General features: G+C 31.7%; 1 protein-coding gene across 3 annotated transcripts; it reads left to right on the top strand.

Moving 5' to 3' along the window:
- On the top strand, window positions 1-24,299 carry Gpdh1 (Glycerol-3-phosphate dehydrogenase 1). Of its 3 annotated transcripts, none has more exons than XM_085954197.1 (9): window positions 1-125; window positions 4,502-4,679; window positions 10,486-10,626; window positions 13,231-13,338; window positions 14,077-14,223; window positions 15,455-15,638; window positions 16,513-16,666; window positions 18,560-18,652; window positions 24,079-24,299. In XM_085954197.1, exons 1-9 carry the CDS (start codon window positions 82-84, stop codon window positions 24,092-24,094), a joined length of 1,065 nt encoding a protein of 354 aa, XP_085810323.1. In that variant the 5' UTR covers window positions 1-81; the 3' UTR covers window positions 24,095-24,299. The 3 variants fall into 3 exon arrangements, with proteins under 3 accessions (XP_085810323.1, XP_085810313.1, XP_085810332.1); XM_085954187.1 differs by lacking the exon at window positions 24,079-24,299 and adding an exon at window positions 21,986-22,248; XM_085954206.1 differs by lacking the exon at window positions 24,079-24,299 and having other exon boundaries at window positions 18,560-18,795.
- Window positions 24,300-24,962: the final 663 nt, after the last annotated feature.

The following is a 24,962-nucleotide window of genomic DNA, read 5'->3' as shown; positions in this document are numbered from 1 at the left end:
AGTCTTTCAGCGCACACAACACACCGCACAGCACAGGTCGTTCTTGTCTGTTCTGCGTGCTGAAGTTTAATTTTTTTTAAAATGTCATCGAAGATAAGTGTTTGTATTATCGGTTCGGGAAACTGGTAAGTCACCTAACCTACCATTTAAATGTTACTGTCACAATTGCAAGCGAAACAAGTAAAACTTTCTTCCATAATATTGTTTTCAAATAAAACCTTTCATAATAATGCTTCTCCTTGAAATTAAATTTATTGTTTGCATGCCATAGATGAAAGTTGTGTGATCGCTATTTTACTAAACGCTGTCCTGTGGCTGCAACATATTGACGGAAATAAATTTTTGTACAATAGTGTTATTTTTATGGTGTCACAAATGACTGGTTTATTTGTGTTGAAAGTTATTTAATTTGCCAACTTTTAAAAATAAATAAATGTACATAGATACACAATCTTGTTTATTTTCAACATAGCAACTGTCGATATTTAGTTTTGCCTAAGCATCTAGTGTTCAGCAGATTGTCATACCTACTGTCATCTAATTATTTACCTACATTTAACTAAAGTATGTTGGTACTTACTTATTTAAGTATCATCGTTTTGTTTTGTTTGAGTTAAGCGTCAATGACATTGAGCTACTTTGCAAGCTGCTTGTTGGCGAATTTAAAAGCGGGCGAGTCAGTTAGTGCGATTGTGATGATGACATACAAAACTTTCCACTCGATCAGAAGCCAACAAGTTAGCGAGTTGAAATCGTCATTTTTGGTACTAATTTGATAGGACGTATTGAGTAGTTCGTTTTTTACCGGGAGTTCGTTACCATCGCTCTACTGCACAGATGCAGTAGGCCCACACGCCAATGTGTAGCGCATAAAGTTGACCGGCTTTCAACTTTTCTCGGTAGATTGTTTATAATCTGCTTGTTTGCTTGTTCGATGATGACACTGGGGGAGTTTACAAGCAGATTGTAAATTCGCCAACAAGCAGCTTGTAAAGTAGCTCAATGTCATAGACGCTTAAGAGGTATTGGCTTTTATTAAATAGTGGATTATGAATGAGAAATTAAAAAAAATGATTGAAACCAGCAGCCGAAGTGATAAAAAACAGAAGAACCGATAATATGAATCACACCCGCAGTGGAGTAGTGGTAGAACTTCCACCATTAAAGTTGCCGGCCACGGATCCGAGTACACTGTACAGCATCTGGAGAATTCAAACTTTGTGCTTATAACGGAGCTTGAGTACTTATATTTAAGGCTGTTCGGTTTCTTTGAATATGTCAATTTGGAGTAGCAAGCGACATATTGCTCACAGAATAAGCTATTGTTTTTACGTTTAAACAGACTGAGCAAATTGTCGATACAAATTGATCAATTTTATTTAGTCATAATTAACAAATCGTTACCTAGTGACAGTCACTTTCACGTCACAGTCACTTTAAGAGAGTTATGGCAAGTGTAATGCATAATATAGATTTTGATTTTATTTTTGTGCAATAATTTAAAAACTGAAGATTAAAGCAACCCAAGTGTATTGGTACCTAATAATCATGTTGAGTTGTTAATATTCAAACATACAGAATTGTCACAATTTTCCTATTCCATTTTACTGATTGTGTTGAATGTTTAAATGCTACATTTGAATTACCTAGCTGCAAAAGTAATCGTAAACGCGTTATTTAATGAATCCATAATAAATATTTTTATCAACATACTGTACTGTGAATTTAATCGTGTGAAAACAATGTTTATGATGAATGTCCAGAATTGGTGCATAATACTATTGTCTGATGGTGCAGTAATAACCATACATGGACAATTGAATTTTTAGGTGGACATAGACAATCCTCAAAAGTTATAATATATTTCAAAAAATTTTGAATGTGAAAGGGACATGTTTTTTTCCTATTCACAACTAATTACAATGAAAACTCACATGTACTACGGTTATCCTTTTTATAGATTTTAGATTCAAAACTATGTATGTATTGTTAATTCGTGGCGATTTACACGACCCCTGTTAATGAAGAGTCAATTACTGTATAAATCAGTAGTTCTTAACCGGTGCACCGTGAAAAAATGATAAAAGCAGAAAAATCCGCGAAATAGTGAAAACTAAAAAAGTCCTTCGTGAAATTACGAAAGCCGACAAAAGATTTAATGTGATTTCGATCTTGCCGAATCGATCGCACTCTGCGTCTTCCGTTGGCCTCAGGCGCCACTTGCCGGACCCTAGAATACCCCGCCAGACCATCCGCCTTCTCACTCTTGCGTTTGCGAGTTGTGAATTTTCGTACCAAGAAGAAGAAGAATTAGTCACCCTGTCAACGGATCGTTGTGTAAATATTAAATTTTCTGAAATAACTATGGAGAAATTTCGGATTTCTATCCAAGATGAATATCCAGCTCTCTACGTGAGGGCGCTGAAAATCACAAACTAAAAAACGAGAAAGACTTACGAATTTAGACAAAGAATTGAGGGTAGCTACTTATATCAAATATTCGACCTAATATTTCTGAAATATGCAATATCCGACAAGCTCAGGTATCATGTTAATTGATTTTCACATCAAATAAATTCCATTTTGTTAAGGGTAATTTTAGTTACAGTTTTTCCATATATGTATATAGGTATCATTTCATATGTATAAATATATCTTTTCTTTAATATATTTTTGACTGTTATGTAATCTGTTTATTTTGTAATAAAAGTTATGTCCGCGTATTTTTCTTTGTTTTCTGACCGTTTGATTTTGGTGCACCGCAGTTTTTTCTTATGATCAAAAGTGCACCGTGACTTCCAAAAGGTTAAGAACCACTGGTATAAATCATAGTATAAAAGTTGAAATATGCTATGCATTCATCCTTAAATCAATTAGTAGAATTACAAATTGCTAATAGAATATTTAAATTTAGTGGACGTAATTTAAACAAAGAGAAAGTAAGTATATAATATTATAGATCCATGTTACTTTGAAGGAATTTTGTGCTGATTGTGTATTTATAAAAAAAGACTTTGCTTTAAGTCAATTATCTCACTTGATGTACAAAATGCATAATGTTGTCCGATTCAAAGTAGTATTTTAGTATTGCTGCTTACTATTTCTTTCATAATACTTTTTTACTCCAATAAATGGCTCATCGCCAATAGAATCACCCCACGGATGTTTCAAAACACTCAGTAGTTTTATTAAAATTAGCTCCAATAATAATTCTTCTCTAAACTACTAACGTTGAAATGTGTGTAAAAAATAACTTATACACTGTTATTTCCATCAGATATTTGATACAAAAAATGTCAGCAAATTTATTGCATCATTCCAATGAATGACTTTTTTCGATAGCTATTCTATTATATACTGATACTCATCAAATAAATGTTGTTATTTTATATAACTACTGATTTTATATATTACTGCAAATTTCAATTGCTGCTGGTTTGACAACTTTTACTGCCTTTCGATTTTATTAACATTAATGATTTTCAAAGATAAAATTGTAATCAAAAACCGATTCATTGAGCAATTTAATTGACAACAACATTTGAATATAGACTGGTGACGAAGGGTGAAGGTAGGCTGCGGAGATCTGACATAAATAGTGCACACTAAACTTTGTCAGTCATACTTATTTGTTTTTACTGAACTAAGAATACAGATTACAGCATATGGTGCCGGATTACTCTGTGGAGGCCCATGTGATCTTAGGATCGGACATGGTCAAAAAAAAATGGCACCCGTTGAGATGTAGCTCCCCCACCAATTACTATTCTAATCAAAATGGTGGCTGAGAAATAAGCATTTGAAAATCATTAGGTCTTTGTTACACCCTATATAAGGGATTACTTTATATTCAGTGGCAATATGGTTCATAATGCGTATTCACTATCTATCTGAGTAATCAGCTCAGAGCGAAATGGATATAATTTGACAGCGCTTAGCGTAAATGCGTAAAAATGTTGTCACATTAATATGGCGGTGTGTCGAAAGGTTTGATGAATTCTGAAGAATCTCAAATCTTAGCAGGATTATTGCAAACAAATTAACATAAAACCATTCATATGTACTGTGGCTGTTTTTATCAAACGATATTATTTCTATGCAGCATACTGATCTTCCCTTATCATGTAGCCTAAGTAGGATGAGAGCATGGTCTCCACACCCTGAAGCGGCTCCCTTTTGTGGTAGCTAAGTAAAATGTGAATCTTTGCCATATTGGATAAAATGGTCATTTTTAATAGGCAGTAAACACTAAAAATAATAATTATAAAATAAAATTCTATAAGTGAATTATCTTTTAATTATATCAATCAGCGTTTAACTCTATTTACCATATGTCACCGTTCACGTTGATGCTTGACTACAGCCGCAGTCTCATTATTTTTCTGACGGTCTTTAATCATATATTTTATCTATGATTCAGGCCGCCGTGAAATAATCTTTTACACTAAGGGCCAAGGTGTTGTTACCATCGATTACATTTCTTTTATGATTTTGTTTGCAGGGGTTCCGCCATAGCCAAAATCGTTGGTCATAATGCGGCCATTTTGCCGAATTTCGAAGACAGGGTTACCATGTATGTATATGAAGAGATGATAAATGGGAAAAAACTGACTGAAATTATTAATGAAACTCACGAAAATGTTAAATACCTCCCAGGACATATATTACCCGCAAATGTTGTAAGTAATCGATAATTTTTTACTACATAATAAGTAATTCAACATTTTATCAGATACATACTGATATTTTTATCTATCTTAAATTGGTATCAGTTGTTATTGGTTGATATTATGTTGACGGTTGCACTGCTATTACAGTGTGTACTCATCATTGTACTTTATGAGTTTCTTACATATACTTACTTATCGATTGTTAAAATTTAATGTTTAAAAATTTATTATATTGACTGAGCGACTACGCGTCAAGCTTATAATGTCATTGGTCCCGGGTTCGAATCACGGGTCTGGTACAAATTCACATGTTGTTTTTCAATGATTGTTTGGACCTAGAGTATGGACCTGATAGGTTGAGCAAGTGACTAACATTCATATCTTGTAAAACAAAACATCTGTTTAGAAACCTCTTCGTGATAAAGCAGTAAGCTAGATTATGTAAATTATTAATTGAGCCAACTTAATAAAGATATCTCAATGTCTTATGCTTCCCATAGTAACCAGTATGACTGAAAGAATTCCAAGTGAAAGCAAATCTACACCTCCTTCCTATGTATAATCCCGGGTCCACACTGGCAACATGTCGCGCGACAACCTCGTTAAATTTTACGATAAGTATGCTAATTATCGTAAAATTTAACGAGATTGTCGCGCGACATGTTGCCAGTGTGGACCCGGCATAAGGTCGGAAATGCAAAATGGTAATTTTTCAGTAGTATGATTTCAATTAATTTTAATTAGACCTCAATGTTAATTTAAATGCCGGAATTGAAATTTTTTAATTATGCCTATGAAATATTGATTGATTTTTTTTTAATGGTATCGTTTTCTTTAAAATTATAATAAAGGTATAAAATAGCTTTTACCTAGGAGGTGTCGAAATATTTTTAAATCCTGGATGATCCGGTTGCTTTGGGTGAGCATTCTTAAATCTCAAGGGATGCGTACATAGCTTGTCTCACCGGTAACTCCTCCGGCTTTACATGCTCCAGCGTAGTCTCTGGAGTATTATATGCCACATGATTTTTTCACTCCCATAAAGTATGTACAACTCCTTATTATATTGGTCCTAAGATAAGACTCCTCTCAAAGATACCCGGCATTTTGATCCATATGTTAATACTGGGCACAGGAGAGTTTCATATAGAGTTTTTTGGTTACGAGCTTGATTTAGTTTCATTTAAAAAGCATTATGAATAAATAAAATTGATGAACACTGTGCCCTCCAACTACAGTGTAATATATCTAATTTTAGTAAAAAATACAAGAAAGGTGATTTAGATGTTATAGACATTGTAGCAATGGTCCTTCTAAATTGTGCGCACAATACAAGACATTTTAAGTTACCTTCTTGTCGTGCCATCCCCTGGCGGAGGTCGCTTATATGTATCATCATCAGAGTACTTACTGTACTGTATTTAAATTAAACTTTTGAATTGAAAAACACATTGGTGCAACCTGTCTCCATATATGTAAAATTATTGGTATTTATTGGTTTACATACATTCTACAAAAATGGTGAATCATTTTCGCACCTAATATTGGGCCCCTAAACTAAAAATATACTAGCCCCTCCTCCCATTTCCATGTTTCTTAATATGGGATGCCATAATTAGATGGAATCAAATTGCTTTAATATGATTATTTTAAAATAAAGATTTGACATTGAAACAAAATGAATTCATTCATGAGCCTTATCAAGCGTGCTTGAATATTTTATGACTAAAACAATACGCTATAAAGCAAGTGAACAACAGGAATTATTGCGTGTGTAATTTATTAAGTATCAGTTTTAAGTTATGCGTCAAAAATTATCTCGTTTGGGACGATTTCTGATTAAATTATTTGTGAGCGTTTTATAATAGTATAATGTGACAGGAGTCTTTCCTCAAAAACATACATCCGACGGAAACTTAGAGCCCCTCGTCTAGCTTGGCCCTGATGCTTTGCATTTTTGCATAGTGTCGTAATGAGCTACGAAGACGGAGTAAATCACTGTTTCAGCTCGAAGCTGGGGCTTATGAACCTCCAATGTGGAAGTATCTTTACAGACTGTTGTGTATTGGTTATTAGCCGTTTTCTCAAACAATTGGGTCCATGCCCTGAATCCAGGCACACATGCGTGGATTGATTGGGAAAAAACATGTGAAACAAATCCAGCTGCAGGATTCGAACCTGTGACCTACTGAAAAAGTGGTGACAATTCTGGCTTCTCCTCCACAACGCGCTGAATTTTCCAAATTGTATCTATTTTATAGTTAATTTGATTGTTTCCATAGCTTCTGCTGCTTTTATCTATTGTTTTTTAAAAGCCATTCATCGATAGGTAGTTTAAATGTTTAATGTTAATCTGTTTTATGAAATTTAATGACAAATAATGCACTATAATGGTAATAAATACATAATTATTGAGTAGATGAAAACAAATCACTCAATTTTTGTAATCTATACTTTCAGTGTGTACTGTTGGCCATTTATAGATATCTCTCCGATTATTTTTTATCTGAAACATAAAATTAAAATTTATTTTGAATTCCATTCTCTATTTTTAACCTTTGTGGCTGTTATAATTTGTAACTCGGAGATTATTGATAGCAATCTTGAAATAGGTATCTTATTTCTAAACTGCTTTAGGCACCCTCGATTCGAACTGTATAATAATTGACATTAGACTTTATTTCTCACCATTAATTAACTTCCTAAAATGTAAAAAGGTTATAATGCAATTTGACACGGAATATCAAAAAACATATACCTAATCATATATTTAATTACTAGTTATTAGGAAATAAGGGATAGGTCTTCTTTTTTTGTTGAATTATTAGATATTTTTTCAATAAGTATATGCTTTTAAGATGGTAATTTTTATGACATATCTTTTTTAAAATTTGTATACATAACATGTGAATTTGATTATTACCAATTTAAGTATACATGTTATTACTCAACCATGCAATGTAATCCATACCAGTCATGGAAGAATTGAGATATTGCAATTACAGTTTTAGTATTTTTTCTGTTCTGGGATTAAAAATATTCTCCAAAAAAGTGTTTTTTACTATCTGCACCAACAACAAAAATAAATTATATAATATACAATTTGCATGATTGCATGTAATAATAAGTAATACATATTATATTATAGTATGTATATTACTAAATCTTCTTATGATTCAGTTACTATGTAAGAATTTATACTGAGGTTTGTATTCACCGTAAAATAATGTGCAAAAAATACATATTTAATAGAATTTTTTTTTTATTTATTTCCAAATCACCTGTAAATTATATTTTTTTAGTAAAGTCAAAAAAAAAATAATTCAAAAGCTAATTCCAGAATTCCATAATTTTAAATGCCAGTATTTTCGGTTGAAGAAATCGAGCAGGGTGCCATGATTGTAATCTCGAATATTCATTCATAACTTGTTTAAACTTTTTAAATTCATTAAACTTGTTTCAATAATATATTGGCTATGCACACGCAATGTGCATTGACCCAATTGTGAAGAGTTGCGGTAGTTAGTACATGTATAGCCATACCATTAACAATGAAAATATATTTACTGAGGTGCCAGTGACACGTGCCAAAAATTAATCTTTCATAATATTGCCTATTCAGTTATTTGAAGGGCACGTGTATGACGACACCACATGTCTATTTATTACACTGTGAAAATTGTTGCCAAGTAACAAAATTATTAATCCCCCTATTGCTAAAGTCAATCCACTGATGATAAGATAAAGCTATCAGTATTGGAGTATTTTTTAATATAACTTGTATTATGTAAACATTCGATAATACCCTATTACCGCTAAAGGCTAGGTATATTGTAGCTAATGGTAAGACTTCAATAGCATAGATTAGCAGCTTGTGACCTTTTCAAATAGTACGTTGAGCTGAATGTAAGATAAATTCCCATTTTTATCCGTAATTATCAATAAGATAACTAATTAATGATACCTGAGCTTGTTTCAATGAACGTAAAAGTTTTTAGCCCTACTTTACTTAATTTGGTAGCCTTGTCAGAAATATGAGGATATTCTTTATTAACTGAAATCCAGAAAATAGCATAAGCGATTCTATAAAATTTTTGGCATTGGTTGCAAAAGGGTTTCGAATCCAGTCGTATTGATTGTATTAAAGTAACGATGAAATTTCTTTTGAAGCAAAGTTAAATGTTTTTGAGACGGATCCAAAATTTATGGCTTGTTTTCATTGGTGTTCTGGTAGGTCCTTTGGTACATTTGTAGAGATCCTTGTCTTAACTCCATCTAATTTATCAGATCACGTCAATATATTTTCATTCTCACCTGGCATTGTTTTATGAAGTCCATGCAGGTGCTCAAATGTATTACCAGCCATGTACGCAAATTTGGCTGTTAAGTAAAGTATTGTATGATATACAAAATTATTCATGTTTTTTTTGAAGCAATGCTCCGCGGCACACCTAGCATCGTCTCGCAGTACACCAGTGTGCCACAGTACACCGGTTGCGGAGCACTGACTTAGACCGTTGTACCGTTTAAAAAAAAAGATTTTTTTTTCGTACATGTTCAAACACGCGCGTTAACATGTTCTTACTCCCTACTTCAGTTTTAGTTTTTCAATTTATGGATACGGCTGTATGTTATAGCTTAACCACTGGGGAATGCCAAAAGAAATGGCGTATTTCAAAAAAATACTACCTTATTCTTAGGTCAATAATTATTATAAAGCAATCATTATTCGTAGGATGTTTATCACACTTGAATGGTCAAAGATATAGCTTATAATTAGTATCTTTAGAATTATCTTCAAATGTGTTAATCTTGCCCATTTTTTGAATAATAAAATGCCTAATTCTTGTCAAATTTGGGATCACAGAGATTATCAATATAATTTTTTATTGTAAATATTTCACTATAATAATGCCGACATAAATTATACTAATGGTTTTATAAATGCGTTTAAAAATTAATAAACGTAAAAAATCTTAACACCACTGCACATTTATGTATTGAAATATGACTATATTCTGAAACATTTGAGCGAGAGGTTTAAAAGAATACTATTTTATGTAATAAAAATACTTTATGCAGTCATCAAATGTTTAAAATAAATATAAAGGATAATAAGGTTTCAAAATTATATAAATAGATTATCTACAACGTTTAAGGAATGTCCAGGATCATGCTTTGAAAATAGAATAAAAGCTCCATTTTGACCTACGCTGAGCATGTCCCCCTTTAATATTTTAACACATACGATTGTGGGATACAATTTATTGTTATTGTATCAATACTCGACAAATAATTTATTATTGTTAATCCGACAACTAACCATAATTCAAGTGGATGTATTCATATATACAAAAAAAACGCTAAACATAGAATCAATACAATTAATTTTACCTCGAACACCATTTGAAAAACGTTATTTTAAAGTATCACACTGTCTTTAACCATAGCGATAGGTAGGGGGGCGCCGAAGATTCTAGCCTGGGGTCCATAGCCTAGGGGGGGTGTATAAATTGTTTTACGTGTGGTGTGCCGCGGAATTCTGCGAAGACCTTTAGTGTGACGTGGGTAAGAAAAGGTTGCGGAGCACTGGTCTAAGTAATAGGTCCCTTTGGAAATCAAATATGATTACTCTTCTCTATCAACCAATTTTATCTGGAACGTGCATATAATTGTTTTTTTAAAAAGCACAAAACTGTTAACTAAAAAAAGTAAATATGGGTAAATTAGGTTTACATTAAACATTTTTCATCAAACATGATTTTATTGGCAGTCATCGTGGATAGTCATTCTAATAGTGAATAACGCATTGCAGGTAGCCGTCCCAGATGTGGTGGAAGCAGCCAAAGACGCTGATATTCTGATCTTCGTAGTCCCTCATCAGTTTATCCGCAACCTCTGCTCCACTCTCCTTGGAAAAATTAAACTCACAGCCGCAGGACTCTCATTGATTAAGGTATTGCCACTAAACAACGAGTAACCTTACCTACACATTTCCAAACTTCATTTTGCGTTTTACACTGTAGGTGACATGTTAATTGTATATAGATAAATTATACATCTTATATTATCATGTCAGGGAAATTTATCAAAGTAAATTGAAATGCTCAATATTATTATTTTAAACTTTAAATAATAAAAGATATCTGTAATTCAATCCTAGGTACTACTTGTGAAGTCTTCACTAAAACAATATAAATAAATAAGAAATATCAACAAAATTCTAAACTGCAGCATTTTGAAAACTATGGTGATTTATTTCGAATGCGACTATGCCAGTTGCAATAAAACTGACATGACTACAGAATGTATGTTCTTGTATGGTAATTTAAATTGATTGGTTTTCGATTGCTCTGTATGTATTATTGATTAATTTAATAAAACGCAACATTTTTAGTGCCTACTTAGTCCAAATTTATTAAATAATAAAAGTGGAAAAAGTACTAAAAATTTTGCATTCTATTAAATCAATCAATAATACAATGCAGTTCCACCATGAATTGACTAACACAAGAAAAGAAATTCTCTGTATGTATTCAATTAGAAGTCATTATTTCATTACCTGTACAGGTGGACAATTATTATTATTGAATCAGTTGAATGAACATATATGTATATTATTATATATTATGTATATGTACAACTAAACTCAACATTATGAATATAAATCATAATATGTACACTTATCTCATATTATAATATATAGATAAAAGATAATTTATTATTATCTTCAAGTACATACCTAAATTAATATTATGTAAAATATCAGCATATTATTTTGTGATATGATATTATGATATGCCATGTCTATGATAAAAATAATTTACTACATTATTATTACTTATTTCTAAGTACTGATACATTCCAGCTAATCACTAGGATATCCTATCATCATACATTATGATATTATAACAAACAATATACCTATCTAAGATATCTTTGGTTAGGTAAAAAAAACAACAATTAAATTACATAGCATAGTATATAGTATCATAGTTGTTTTACAATTATTTACCCATGGACATTGAAGAAAACCTTCTCTACCAGATGGAGTATAAGTATGTGAAAGCGGAGCTCAAAGAAAGTACTGATAATTGACTAACATTTAAATTGGTTGCAAGTTATTTTGCATTGCGAAATTAGTAACAACCTTCACACTATAATCACTTGTATCTGTCAAAAGCCGCATGCATCTCGGCGCATTTTTAGATTCACTCCGACAGTCAATTCCATAATTTATTGAATGTGTAGATATTGTCAAGAAAACCCTGAAATTTGTGTTTGTTACTGATAGAGTTTATCATTTTAATTACATCGTTGACTATTTCGACATTAGACATATTTGACTTGTACTGATATCGAAGCATTAATTTTGTAATTATATGTAATGTAGTTTATAAATGGCTGTGAAAGGACTGACAGTGTCAATTATTGTGTTTTTAACGTCAACTGCCAGCTATAAAGAATGCCACATGTTTCAATGCGCAAATTAAAAAATATATTAATATTCTATGCCTTACTTTCAAACCATTATTCTTTTTTGTTTTGGTTTATGTTCCAGTTCAAATAAAATAATTACATGATAAAAAAACTTTTTATATACAACGTTTTAAGATTTTCTGTTGAATCATATAAACTTGACTTGACTAGCTTAAACGATCAAAAAAATTTGTACTTAATAGAAAAATAATACTGAAATGTCATTTTGACATGTCATATTGATTTCCATAGTAACACACGTATATATTAATAATTTAGTTGCTAGGACCCCAGAGCTCTAGCAACCAATAATGGTGTCGAAATTACTTTTCATACAAAACAGAATTAACTGAAAATGAATTGAATGAAGAATTGAGGAGAAGAAGAATGAAGAAGAAGAATTGAAGAATGAATTCTACTTAAAGATGGCTAAAAGTATTAAAAAAATGCATTGGCATCGTGTTCTGGTATATTCAAAAAGTTTCAAATGTCTAGCTAGTTAGGAAGTTACTTAAAAATCGATCGAGCTAAGAAAAACGTTGTAAAAATAAAAATATATATCGGTTCAGTTCCAGTTTTCGTTCTGAAAAAAAATTACAGTTTTTCCAGTTTTCGGTTCATCTCTAAGTGATTAATTTTTAAATATTTTTATCTGTATTAAAAATTTATTTTCTACCATAATTTAGAACATTTTATGCTATTTGTATGATAGCCTGGCGCCACACTTCGAAAACCAATGGATATACGGCCATGCAGTGCAGCATGATAGTGTGCAGCCATAAATTTTTAAAATACTACGACAACTGAAGTGGGGAGTAAGATCATGTTTGAATATGTACCAAACTGAAAATACTGATATTTTTTTTTCCGGTTCGGTTCCGATTTTTGTTCTGTCAAAAATAACAGTTTTTCCGGTTTTCGGTTAACATTTCGGTTCTGGTTTGAAGCCCTGCTAAATAAACACACTAAACCACACGAGGACACTGCCACTACTCCACTGCGAGTGTATTCATTGTTTGTTTGTTTGGTATTTATAAAACTCGAAGTTGTTTTAAATTATGTTATTTTTTTAATTATGTAGGGCTTTGATGTTGCGGAAGGAGGCGGTATTGACCTAATTTCTCACATCATCACAAGAAACCTTAAAATACCCTGCCATGTCCTTATGGGAGCCAATCTCGCCGGAGAGGTAATGTTTCACATTATTCTTTATTTATTGTACTATTTACGTACCTACCTACTTCAAATTGCGCTTAATATTATCATTTCTTCATACAATCAATATAATTATATTTAATTCTCTTTTTGCATTGCGCATACGTTCCAGACCTCCATGCAAAAAAAAATATTATCTTTTACTACACATCGTTTAGTAACAGCATTATTTCTTTTTATAGTTCTTATTATTTATATGTTCGAACTTAAAACTTTGAAGCTTTGAAGGCTTTTGAAGATGACCTAAAATATTATTCTCGGTAAGAATTTCAGGATTATTTTTTTGTATCTGGTAAATAAAAAGATACATATTCCAGCCGAGGCTGGAAGTGCGGCACGTCCTGCCTATCGTCACAATGTCAAAAACTGCCAACACATGTCTCATGATGTTCTATTAGCGCCTCTTTGCCGGGTTCGCTTCTTATAACAAAATATGGTGTTCATTGGATTACAACATTCTTTTTTTTTGTTTAAATTAACCGTGTTAAAGCAAAACAGTGTAAAAAAAACCCGTGCAAAAAGGGAATGAGGTGCAATAAACAATATAATATAATATGATGTTAAACATGTTTGTTGATGGTAGCAAAGTTCATTTTTTAAACATACGTAAAAAACGAGGAATACATGATATATTGAAAATAACTTCTATTTCTCTTCATGTTTCAAATCCATTATGTTTTTGTTTCCTTTTTAATGTGTAATTATTCGACAGGTGGCGGAGGAGAAATTCTGTGAAACGACAATCGGTTGTCGGGACGTGAAACTGGCTCCAATTTTGAGGGACATCATTCAAACTCACAACTTCAGAGTTGTCGTGGTCAGTGATGAAGATGCCGTTGAAATCTGCGGAGCTCTCAAGGTAAAACACTGTCCGATTTATCCGCAGTGAATATATCTTTGCAACCGATAGTTTCTTATGTCATGCTTAAGGAAATTGCGCAAAGACAAAATACTAACATTATTTTAATTAACCCTTTGGCTGCTACGATGTTGTGCAAAATCCGGTCGAGGATTGCTACCAATAATTGTCGATAAATTAAAGTATTGTATTATTTTTAGACACCTTACCACTCTAATTGATTCTGCGAAATCGGAGTATTATGAAAACACGTTTCGTAATTAATTTATTGTTTTGAATAGATAACGAGGCAAGTAATTGACATATCTCTTTCTCGCTCTATCATACGGGCGATCGCGAGAACGAGCGAAATGCATGATTCGTGCACAGAGTTTTGATTTTTATCAGTTATTGGAAACAATCGGTTATCCCACACGAGGGATAATACAAAGTAGTGGAATTAGGAAACTACCCGGCTGAAAAGAAAAATTTTGCATGGTGGCCTTTTTCACAAATCACGCGTACAATATGCGTGATTTGTGAAAAAGGTCTTCATGGTGTTTGTTTATTGGAACATTTAAAATATGTATTGCAAATGATTTTATTTCATTATTTTTTTATGAATGAAACTGTTTTTATATAGCACAAATCCACTCTACTTTAAACACTGAGTTGAGTAAAAGTCTTTCCCATTATTTCAAATGCATAAAATAAAATAAAACATTGTCCTTCCACCAAGAATTTGACTGTAAACAAATTTTTATATGGTAAACTGAAATTTGTATTTGGAATTGTTTTTATTGTAAAAAGGGTGATGCCATGAAAAAAAATACAATAGTTATAAGTTCTAAACCTACCCAGTCACAAAACATATATGAATCGTGTTATATTACACAACAATAAAACTAAATAGATAAAACAATGTTTCGTACCACTGGTGCAGTAGTATGTTCCTAAATTAACTTAACATTTCAGGCATCAAAAGCAAAACGATGATCGTTGTTAGCATTTCTGGCCATTATCAAAAACAACGATATATCGTTGCGTAGCATTCTAAGGGTTAAGTAATTATCAAATCGAGTAATAATACTTGCTAAGGTGTTATTGTTTGCTAGTATTCAGATTTAATTTGACTATATTTTAAGGCGACTTTGAGATGAAATGATATATAAATGAAGGAATTATTTCAATTATTTTTATGAATCAAGATAATCATTAAATAATCAAATTGCTATTTATTTATTCGATACAGAACATTGTGGCTTGCGGTGCAGGCTTCATCGACGGGTTAGGCTTCGGAGACAACACGAAGGCGGCTGTCATTCGATTAGGTCTCATGGAGATGATCAAGTTCGTGGACGTCTTCTATCCCGGCAGCAAATTGACCACCTTCTTCGAGTCTTGCGGAGTGGCAGATCTCATCACTACGTGTTACGGTACTATTTGAAAAAGTCATTCTGTAATCCTGATGATTAACATGGATATCAAGTCTCGGTTGCAGTTGGTATCTGGTATCATATCTTCTACATAAAATGTCATAAAATTTATTTCATTATTATTTGGTATGATGGTATGCAGGGCCGGATTTACCCTTGTAAAACCACTGGGGGGGGTCCAAAAAGTTAATTACTAAAACGTATGTAACTGAGTTTTAAAAATATAATTTTCATTTGAAAAATCACATTGTTTAATAAAAATCTACCTAGAAAATGAAAGTATGTACCTACCTAACCTACTTACGCCAATGGTTGATGTACATTTGAATATTGAATTTATTTTGTATGGCAGTTGCACATACACTTGGTACCTTATCACGCTACGTTGGCTATGTTGGCGGGAGTGGTAACTGAAGTGTCAGTAAAGTATAGTGTCGAGTGAATGACTTGTAATTTGCGACAGTTTGGAAAAAGACTTCCCCATGTCATTTAATTTACTTTTCTAGTCCCGAGGTCCCTGTCAATTTAGGGGCGGGAGAAAGGAGGGCTATAGTTTCTTTAGCCCCAAAGTAAATTCATGTTGTATACAAAACAAAATTATAGGATGTTTAATAGTATCGATGCAAAATTGATATTTTGATTGATTCTAAAAACTATTTATTATTTTTTATTCAAGACAATGTTCACAAGATATAAGAAGGTAGCATTCTTTGTATTGAAAATACATCTTTTTAAAAGCCTCAAAAATATACCTATTTGAAAAATAATAGATATTGTAAGGCTTTTCAAAATTATGTATTTGCCATTTATGTACATATTGTATTATGTGTTATATATTGCAGTTAAGTACAATGGAATGTTTGTTTTATCATAGGAGGGCGTAATAGACGTGTTTCAGAAGCGTTTGTCAAGACGGGTAAATCAATAAAGGAGCTGGAAGATGAAATGCTCAACGGACAAAAATTGCAAGGACCATTCACTGCCGAAGAAGTAAATCATATGCTCAAAAACAAAGGAATGGAAGACAAGTATGTACCTACTGACTACATCCTGGTGAATTTGCAGATTTGTAATTTTTCATCATTGTGATACGTTGGGACAATGACTAAAGTAGAGATACATATGTACTGCTATGTTAGAGGGAGTTTTTTTTTTAAACTTTTTGTATCTCACCTTAGCATTATAGCCCATTTACACATGCACAAAAAATGCGTGAAGTGTGAACATGTATTATTGTGCAAGTTGTAAGACTGCATGCATGAATTAAAAAAGTTCAGCGGCTTCTGAATTTTTACACGATAGTTGCAACTTGCACGATATCTGCGCATACGCATTAGAAATATAGTGGCAAACCTGATGGAAAAAATACGAACTATACCGCGCATTTTGACGTTTGCCAATTTTCACAATCTATTAAATAGCATCATACAATGACAACAACGCGTCTCGTTTACGCTTGAAGAATGAGTTTGGCGAGAAAGTCAGCACTTTTGTGTATAAACAGTTATTGTCGCGATAGTTTAATTTACACGATATTGTTGCCAGTAAATCCATGCACATGTACAGCCGCTATTAGGTGGTAGTGCACTGAATACTTGCCTTTTAAAAAGTTTAAAACATCTCTAATGCTGCAATAATTACATTATGATCAAGTCACGTACTGTCACATGCTGGTACGGCGACAAATTTAGTGTATGGTTTCGTCATTCCGCACAATATTTTGAATGATCACTATCTCTATAAATTCAATGGTCGAGAGTGCCAAATGTATTAGTATTTTGAATTATTATTCATTATTCATGCTAATTTCAATTAATTTTAACAGTTTCTACACTACTCGAGAGTTCTGGGTTCGATCCCGGTGAGGACACAATATTTATGTGCTTTTCTCAAAGCCTGGGTGTTTGTGATTGTTCAAAATTATTAACAACCACCTTATACGAAAAAGCAAGAACTAAAAAAAATATCCAATAGACAAAAATTAGACAAAAAAAATAGACAAAAATTAATAGATAAAAATTTTTAAAAAATCTACAGAGAAAAATACCACAAACAAGCAAAACATGAGTCGAAAATGTGTAGGCCTGTAAGAAATAAAAAACGTTCATTGAGTCATGCGGTTACCGACAATGTGTTACGGGATGTCAGCATCATTCTGATAACATTTTATTTCTTCCCGTAGCGGCAGCTTACTGTGACAGCACATAATGTGATAATAATGTATTTGAACCTTAACTTGTGTATTGATAACTGGAATAAATTGTCCATACAGGATCGCAAATTAAATCTTGGTTTCTAATCATACTGTTCAAAAATATATATTTTACTATAAAAAAATATTTTCCACGAGTGTCACTGGAGTTGTACATATTATATTTTTATTATATTAACTTTATTATATTATATTAACAGTTTAGTATGCTGTATGATGATATTAAACTATTGATACTGTGAAATGGGGTGAATAGTCACATTTTACCCTTTACAACCGTATTTTTATACTTTTCAGAATTATTTAGACATTAATCGTTTAAAACTTTAATTGTTAGCAGAATTATTAACAAATGAATGTGTAGGATTTTCACACCGGTATACAGTCACAGAGTGGACAATCTATTTTTTTTTTTTTTTTTTCGACCTTGTCCGATCCTAATAGGATCATATGGGCCTCCACAGAGTGGAGGTTTGTATTGACAGATTTTGTTTTTTACGAGAAATGGATGTCAGCCACTTGCTCAACCTATTAGGTCCATACCCTGACACACACAAATTGAAAAACAATATGTGTACTTGCCATATTGTTTTTCAATTGATTCGAACCTGGGACCCACGGCTTTATAGCCCAACGCTTATGCCGCGCGGCCACCGTGGGCGTTTGGACAATCTATATTGGAATAATAAAGTGATGATTGTTTGCGTAGATTTCCACTGTTCACGGCCATTCACCGCATCTGCGTCGGCGAACTGAAGCCCGCCGACATGGTGGATTGCATCCGGAGTCACCCCGAGCACATGTAAGCGCATCACCACTCCACTCTCCTCTTGTTACCAAAAGAAATCAGTCTTGTGTTTAACATATCACGGTGTAATTTAGTTGACTTATTTTATCTTCCTGAATGCGCTCATATCATCAATCTACCTAAAATCACTGCTATGTATCAGGTTTTTATACTATATTTTGTTCAATGAGAATTGGCACCGAACACAAAGTCAATGGTTGCCATTCACATAGAGTAATGTCCTTTATATCCGTGTTTGTAAGACGGAAAGGATCGATACCGAAGTATCAACATTTTTTAATATTATAAAAAATGCAATATTTTCTTGAAAAACAATCTAACTAAACTTGTGGCATAAACAATATATAATTAGATGCAAAAAATCAACCTATTATAAACACCCAAACTCAAAATAAACCAAAACATATTTTAATAAACCTACTGAGAAAATTTAATTTTTATTTGTTTATGAGAGTCAATTAAACATTACGAAAACCTGTTCATTTCATGGACCGATAATCTGCAACTGGATAATCATGAATAACTGTAATTCTATTTACAGTAATTTGGTTTTATATTTTGACTTCTACACAATTATCAATACTGTCTAGTTGTGCACAGTAAGTAATCTTTATAATGGTGTAAAAGCCGATATAGCTATTATATTATAATAAATTATAGTTGAAAGTACATATTATGTAATTATTTCACTATTCAAGAATGAAATGCTAAGTCAATTAACAATAATAACACCAGTATGAGTAGGTGTGATAGAACAGCTGTGGTTTTACAAATGCTTTATCTACACTCAAAGATTCCTGAGGAATTATTTTATGAGTAAAATATTTAATTCCATCAGTTACTTCAAATCAGTTGTTACATAACAAATATAGCAGTGATTTTTATGATACAGATTGATGACATTGTATTGCTAATTTTAGTTGAATGGATTTATTTAGTGTTCCTTTAATAATAATACATTATAGTGCGTAGAAGTATGAATTTTCAATAAAACATAACATGGGCTTGTCTTTAGAATGTTTTCAGCTATCTACCTGAATATTGCTAATATTTCACTGTTTCTAATAGTGGGTAAACTACATACATACCTAACTACTTCATATTTATTCATGCATTATTGAACTATTATTGTAAGCCATCAGTTTATTTACACATTACATATTATGTATCACCCAATGGAATGGCCGTATCTTTTAATATGCATTCATCCTCATCAAAGTAGCAATCTACACTTTTCGGTTTCAAATATTGTCAAAATTATTTTGTTCGCGCTAATGCAGTTATTACAAAAATAATAATATTAAATTTTATATTATATATTTTTTTATCTAAATATATCATATTTATAATGGTTAGGTTAGATAATGTGAGTAGCAGTTAAGATATTTTTTTGTGTGTTTAGATGCTGCTTTATCGGTGTTTAATTCTCCAAGCCTTTTTATCAATTTTATTTAAACAGATATCAATCATGTATTCAGATCAGCGGTGCGCAACCCATGGCCCGCCATGCCATTTATTATGGTCCACCGATTAACGATATATGCGAAAAAATCCGGGCATACCCTAATAATTAACGTGAACGGAGGATGTCATTGAAACATCATAAAATGCTTTCATTCATTGATTATTTAAAAATTATTGTACTACGACAGATATCGTTGATATAATGTGCTGTTGTCTAGAGTTGTTAAAATCAGTATTTTTTGCTTCATTTGCACTTTGACGATGCCATACGGACATTATATTGACTGATTGATAACTTTTATAAGTTGTCTTGAGTATATGGCTCTACTGATAAAAAGGTTGTGCATCACTGATTAGTATGCATTGTAGTTTACTTAATCAATAATAATTATTGTTGCCTTACTACTTGGGTGTATAATAGGTTTACAGTATAAAATTTATATATAAGTAGTCATCCAAATTTTAGACTTTATGGGGTATATTATTCATTGTCGGTTACCTGATACCTATTAAATATCCTATGTAGTTAGAATGCAGATTGTTTTCGCAAAAAATGTTGATGGTTTTATTTTTTATTCTTTCCATTCATGTTGTGAAGCGAAGTTTATAGACAATTAAATCTATTTTATAATCGGTACTGACATTTATGGCCGAATAGTAGAGCAAATTAATAAGTAATAAGCTTTAATATTGTTATCAAAAAGATAGACTTAGGGTGGTAGCGACCCTTTTTACAGATCATCGAAATGTGACAAAGTTTTCATAATTCAACCTTAATGATTGAATGTATGAATTTCATTATTCAACCTAATGTATAAGTTTATTTTTGTCCAAACTGACTATGTTAATGAAGGAGACTGAGCATGTTAATCAAGGAGATGAAAGCCGTAAACCAGATCTGGAGAATTTGTTTATAAAAGATTCAACGGCATTTTGACATTGTCGACTAATATTTGTTTCTGTTTGGTATATTTCGTCTTGGGTTTCTGAAGTAGTTTGACTGTTAAATATTTGTTTTGAAACAATAATTATTTTGTATATACTTAAGCACTTTTACTTTTACATACAAACATAATATGTACTTAATTTTGTACTTATTGTAGTCTGTAGTGCATACCATACCGTACTTATAATTATGTACTATTTTTGTAATCTGCATGCAAAAGATTATTCATCTGTAGGTTTGTATAAATGAACCTTTATTTTCAATTTTCATTACATGTTGTTCTACCACTTGGATCATATCATATCAGATCTTTGACTGCTTTTCCATTCTTTCCACTATTTTAATTATAGTTATATTTAACAAGTTTCAAAAATTCTGCAGTCATTTAATTCATAGCTTTTAGTAGAGTTTTTAATATGACATGTTTAATTATTGTTTAAACAACGTGATAATATGATGTCGGTGATTTATAAATGTTTTTGTCAGAAACATGCATCGAGTGACAGTGTAGGTACTTGAAATAATTTATTGCTCGATAAGGTGTTTGATGTGGTGCCAATATTATATATTATATACATAAGCACATATTATTGCCAACTATAACTATACTATGTATATAATTATTATAATACATTGACTGAGTCAGTATGGTTAAAAGTCGAATTTAACAATTTGCTAATTTAATAAAAAAAAAAGTCATCTTAATTAACTTTGATAAATTAATATCCAATGTTAATAAAATTATAAAGTGAAATAAATAATATAGTTGTTTGTGTGCCACAACACTTTGTACGGAAGGTTTATCTATATCTAAGTTTCATTGTTACAATTCAAAGTTTACTAATGTTTTAAAATCCTATATCTTTCAGAAATTAGTTTTGAATTCATTTAACACAACATTTTTCATACATTTATAGGAAAGGACCGCGTGCGGCAAAGCTTTGAAAAATCGCCAATGATTGGAAATAATTTATTCCAAATAAAATATTCATTTTCCTTACATTTTTTTTTGTAAAAAAATGTTAGATCTATAACATTTATTGTTTTGTTTGATGTTGCTGATGTGTAAAAATTTATGTTGATTTTTTTAATATATATAGTTATGAAAGGTGAAATTTATGTAACAATGTGTTATTTTTCTACATCATTCATTTTAATAAATTTCGTGTCCAAATTTTAATCTGCTTGTTTCCTTTATCTTTATCATCATCATCATTCATCCCTACAACACGATGTTTAGTGCGACTTCTATATTGTGGCGCATATGTCAGAGCACTGTATTGTGAAATGATGGAAGCGGGGAGGGAGGTTAAGGTCCTTAAAAAGTATGTGAACTAGAGGGGGGATTTGTAGTAAGCGTTAAATGGGATATAGAGATATGTGCAAATTAACGGGTGGGCTTATTAGTTAGCCACAATATAGAGGTCGCACTATGGAGGAATCATTGCTGACGTGATTGATTGCGCATGGATTGCTGTGCCCCTTTTATTCAGTCTAACCTATAGTGAAACAAGTTTTCTTTCATTTAACATAATAAACGGAACCCTATAAAGTTAAATCACAAATTGTGTATTTGCGTATCGTTCGATAAAGTATCTTCGTAATCTGAAATGACTAGAACAAAGGTAAGTCTATATTGTTGTACAAACAACAAATGTTTCAAGTGTACGCAAATATTTGGTGGAAGGATTGTTGTTCCCAAAATTCACTGCAGTTCCACTTTAGCATCGGTTTTTAGAACATTTTTGCAGAAGTAGTTCACAAACAAGAACATCGAACACGGATTGTCTATATGAATGTAGAAATGTATTGACTAATAAGTTAATAAAAATCAATACAGTGAAAGCACATTATTAACGCCTTTCGCATACGATTCGCATTGGTTGTCAAATGGAAAATATTACATAATTATATCACTAAAAATTTACCAGATGATATTATCAAGTTCTCATAAAATTGAATTCAGGACTTCAAGAAGAATGTATGTGGAAAAAAAAATACATATGGGACATATATTTTTAAAAACCGATGTCACATATTGTCGAAATTAACAAAAAATAAATAAGTACATAATAATCTATGTGTGATTTCACATAATATGTAGTAATTATTATATCTTCTATAACCCAGCAAAATCATATAAAAAAATGTTCAAAAACTCGAAACACAAAATGGTTTACAGAACCGAATCTAATGTTATCTTGCTTATATTAAATTTATTGCAAAAATTATTTTCTATTAAAAAATCATTCAAATTGCTTCACTGCATATTTTTGGCTTCTTTATATAAAACTTCTTCAATATTATAAAACGATTTGTAGGTTTCGTCTTGTAGTAAAAACTACACTGTAAAACATGACAGCAGAAATTACACGTACATTGCGGGAAAAAGTGAATTTTGGGTACATAAAATCGAGGTTTCACTGCATATTGATTCTAATTTGTAAATACAATATAATACGATGGAAAAGGGCACACGGGCACAAATCCCAGGGAGCGCGGGTTCAAATCCTGCTGGGTGTCACATTTTTTTTTCAAAAAGATTTTTTATAGTGGATATATATTTTTCACAGGTGTTTTGAAATTATGTATGTTTAAAAACAACTAATTATACTTAACATATTGACGGAAACATTGTAATATTGAATTGTGGACCTATCGATTTTTGAAAATAGGCACGTTCTATATCTTCACACCCTATTCTATTCTGTTCTTATTGCTATAATTGAATGTATTCATCTCTGTATATAATTATTAATACTATGTATATATTTACGGTGGGATAGGTTATGGAGTGCCTGTTCCTGTAGTCATGGGTGCAGGTTCAGATCCCATCCCTGATAGAATGGAAATAAAATAGAATATAACAAGCTTTTTTTGGGTTAACATTTACAGTAGCTAAGCCTAAAGGGCTTGGGTTAAATAAAGCAAGCGGATAATAAATTTGTTATTAATATTACAGTAATAAAATATCGACCCTTGAATTAAATATTTTCTTGTATTTTTGCAGGCAAAATTTGGGCTAACTACTTGATTGATAGACATCATAAGTTCTCATAGGCAAATTATTTTTTGTAAACTGTGGTATGAGCTGATACTATTATTAAAGTGTCGTATTGTATTGTAAATAATATGTATATTTTTAAGTTTATTTTCACTTCATTTTAAAGTGAAATGAAAACTATCAAAGAATAGAGTATATTTTGGCAGAATAAATAAATTTAAAAACAAGTATGTGTTTTTTTATGATTATTGTATTATCTAGTATTTTATATGGAGTTTTGTAATATTTATTTTTTCAAAGACAGGTATTTCTTGTGGTGTTCACGTGGTAAGTTTCATAAATAGTAAATGTTTAAATGAAGTAACTTCTGGTAAGAATGAAAACATCAATAATTTTTAATTGCTGAGCAAACTAGGTTTCCGTAAAATAATTGATCTTAATTGAAATGGTGCATAATAATGATTGTTAATTTTTTAGAATATATCTAAATATAATAAAACTTTTGAAGAAGTACAGTTGTAGCGCGGGGGTTTTCGAATACTTTGTCTTTCATTTCACTCATTTGGATGTCGCAAACAGCACCATCCAGGCGCCCCCATTACCAGGCACTACCACCACAGTGCGCAGGAAAAAGTTATCACACAGTTGGCAGAGAAGGGGTCGCCTATTTAACTGTTTAAGGCAGGGGGGGGCAAACTTTTTGGATGGAGGGCCAAATTCAAGAATTCAAAATGAGCGGCGGGCCGCAAGTAAAATACCATTTTTAGATATACACTATTTATTATCACGAAAAATAAACATTAAAAAAAAATATTGAGAAGAATTAAACTGTTCTACATTTTTTAACATTTTTTTTTTTAAATTCAGGTGTTAATTTTGTAGTTGATATT

Source organism: Rhyacophila brunnea, unplaced genomic scaffold, assembly GCF_057557595.1.
Source record: "Rhyacophila brunnea isolate RB1 unplaced genomic scaffold, BYU_Rbru_1.0 scaffold_10, whole genome shotgun sequence".
Taxonomy (NCBI): Eukaryota; Metazoa; Arthropoda; class Insecta; order Trichoptera; family Rhyacophilidae; genus Rhyacophila; species Rhyacophila brunnea.
This window is presented reverse-complemented; position numbering and strand designations above follow the sequence as displayed.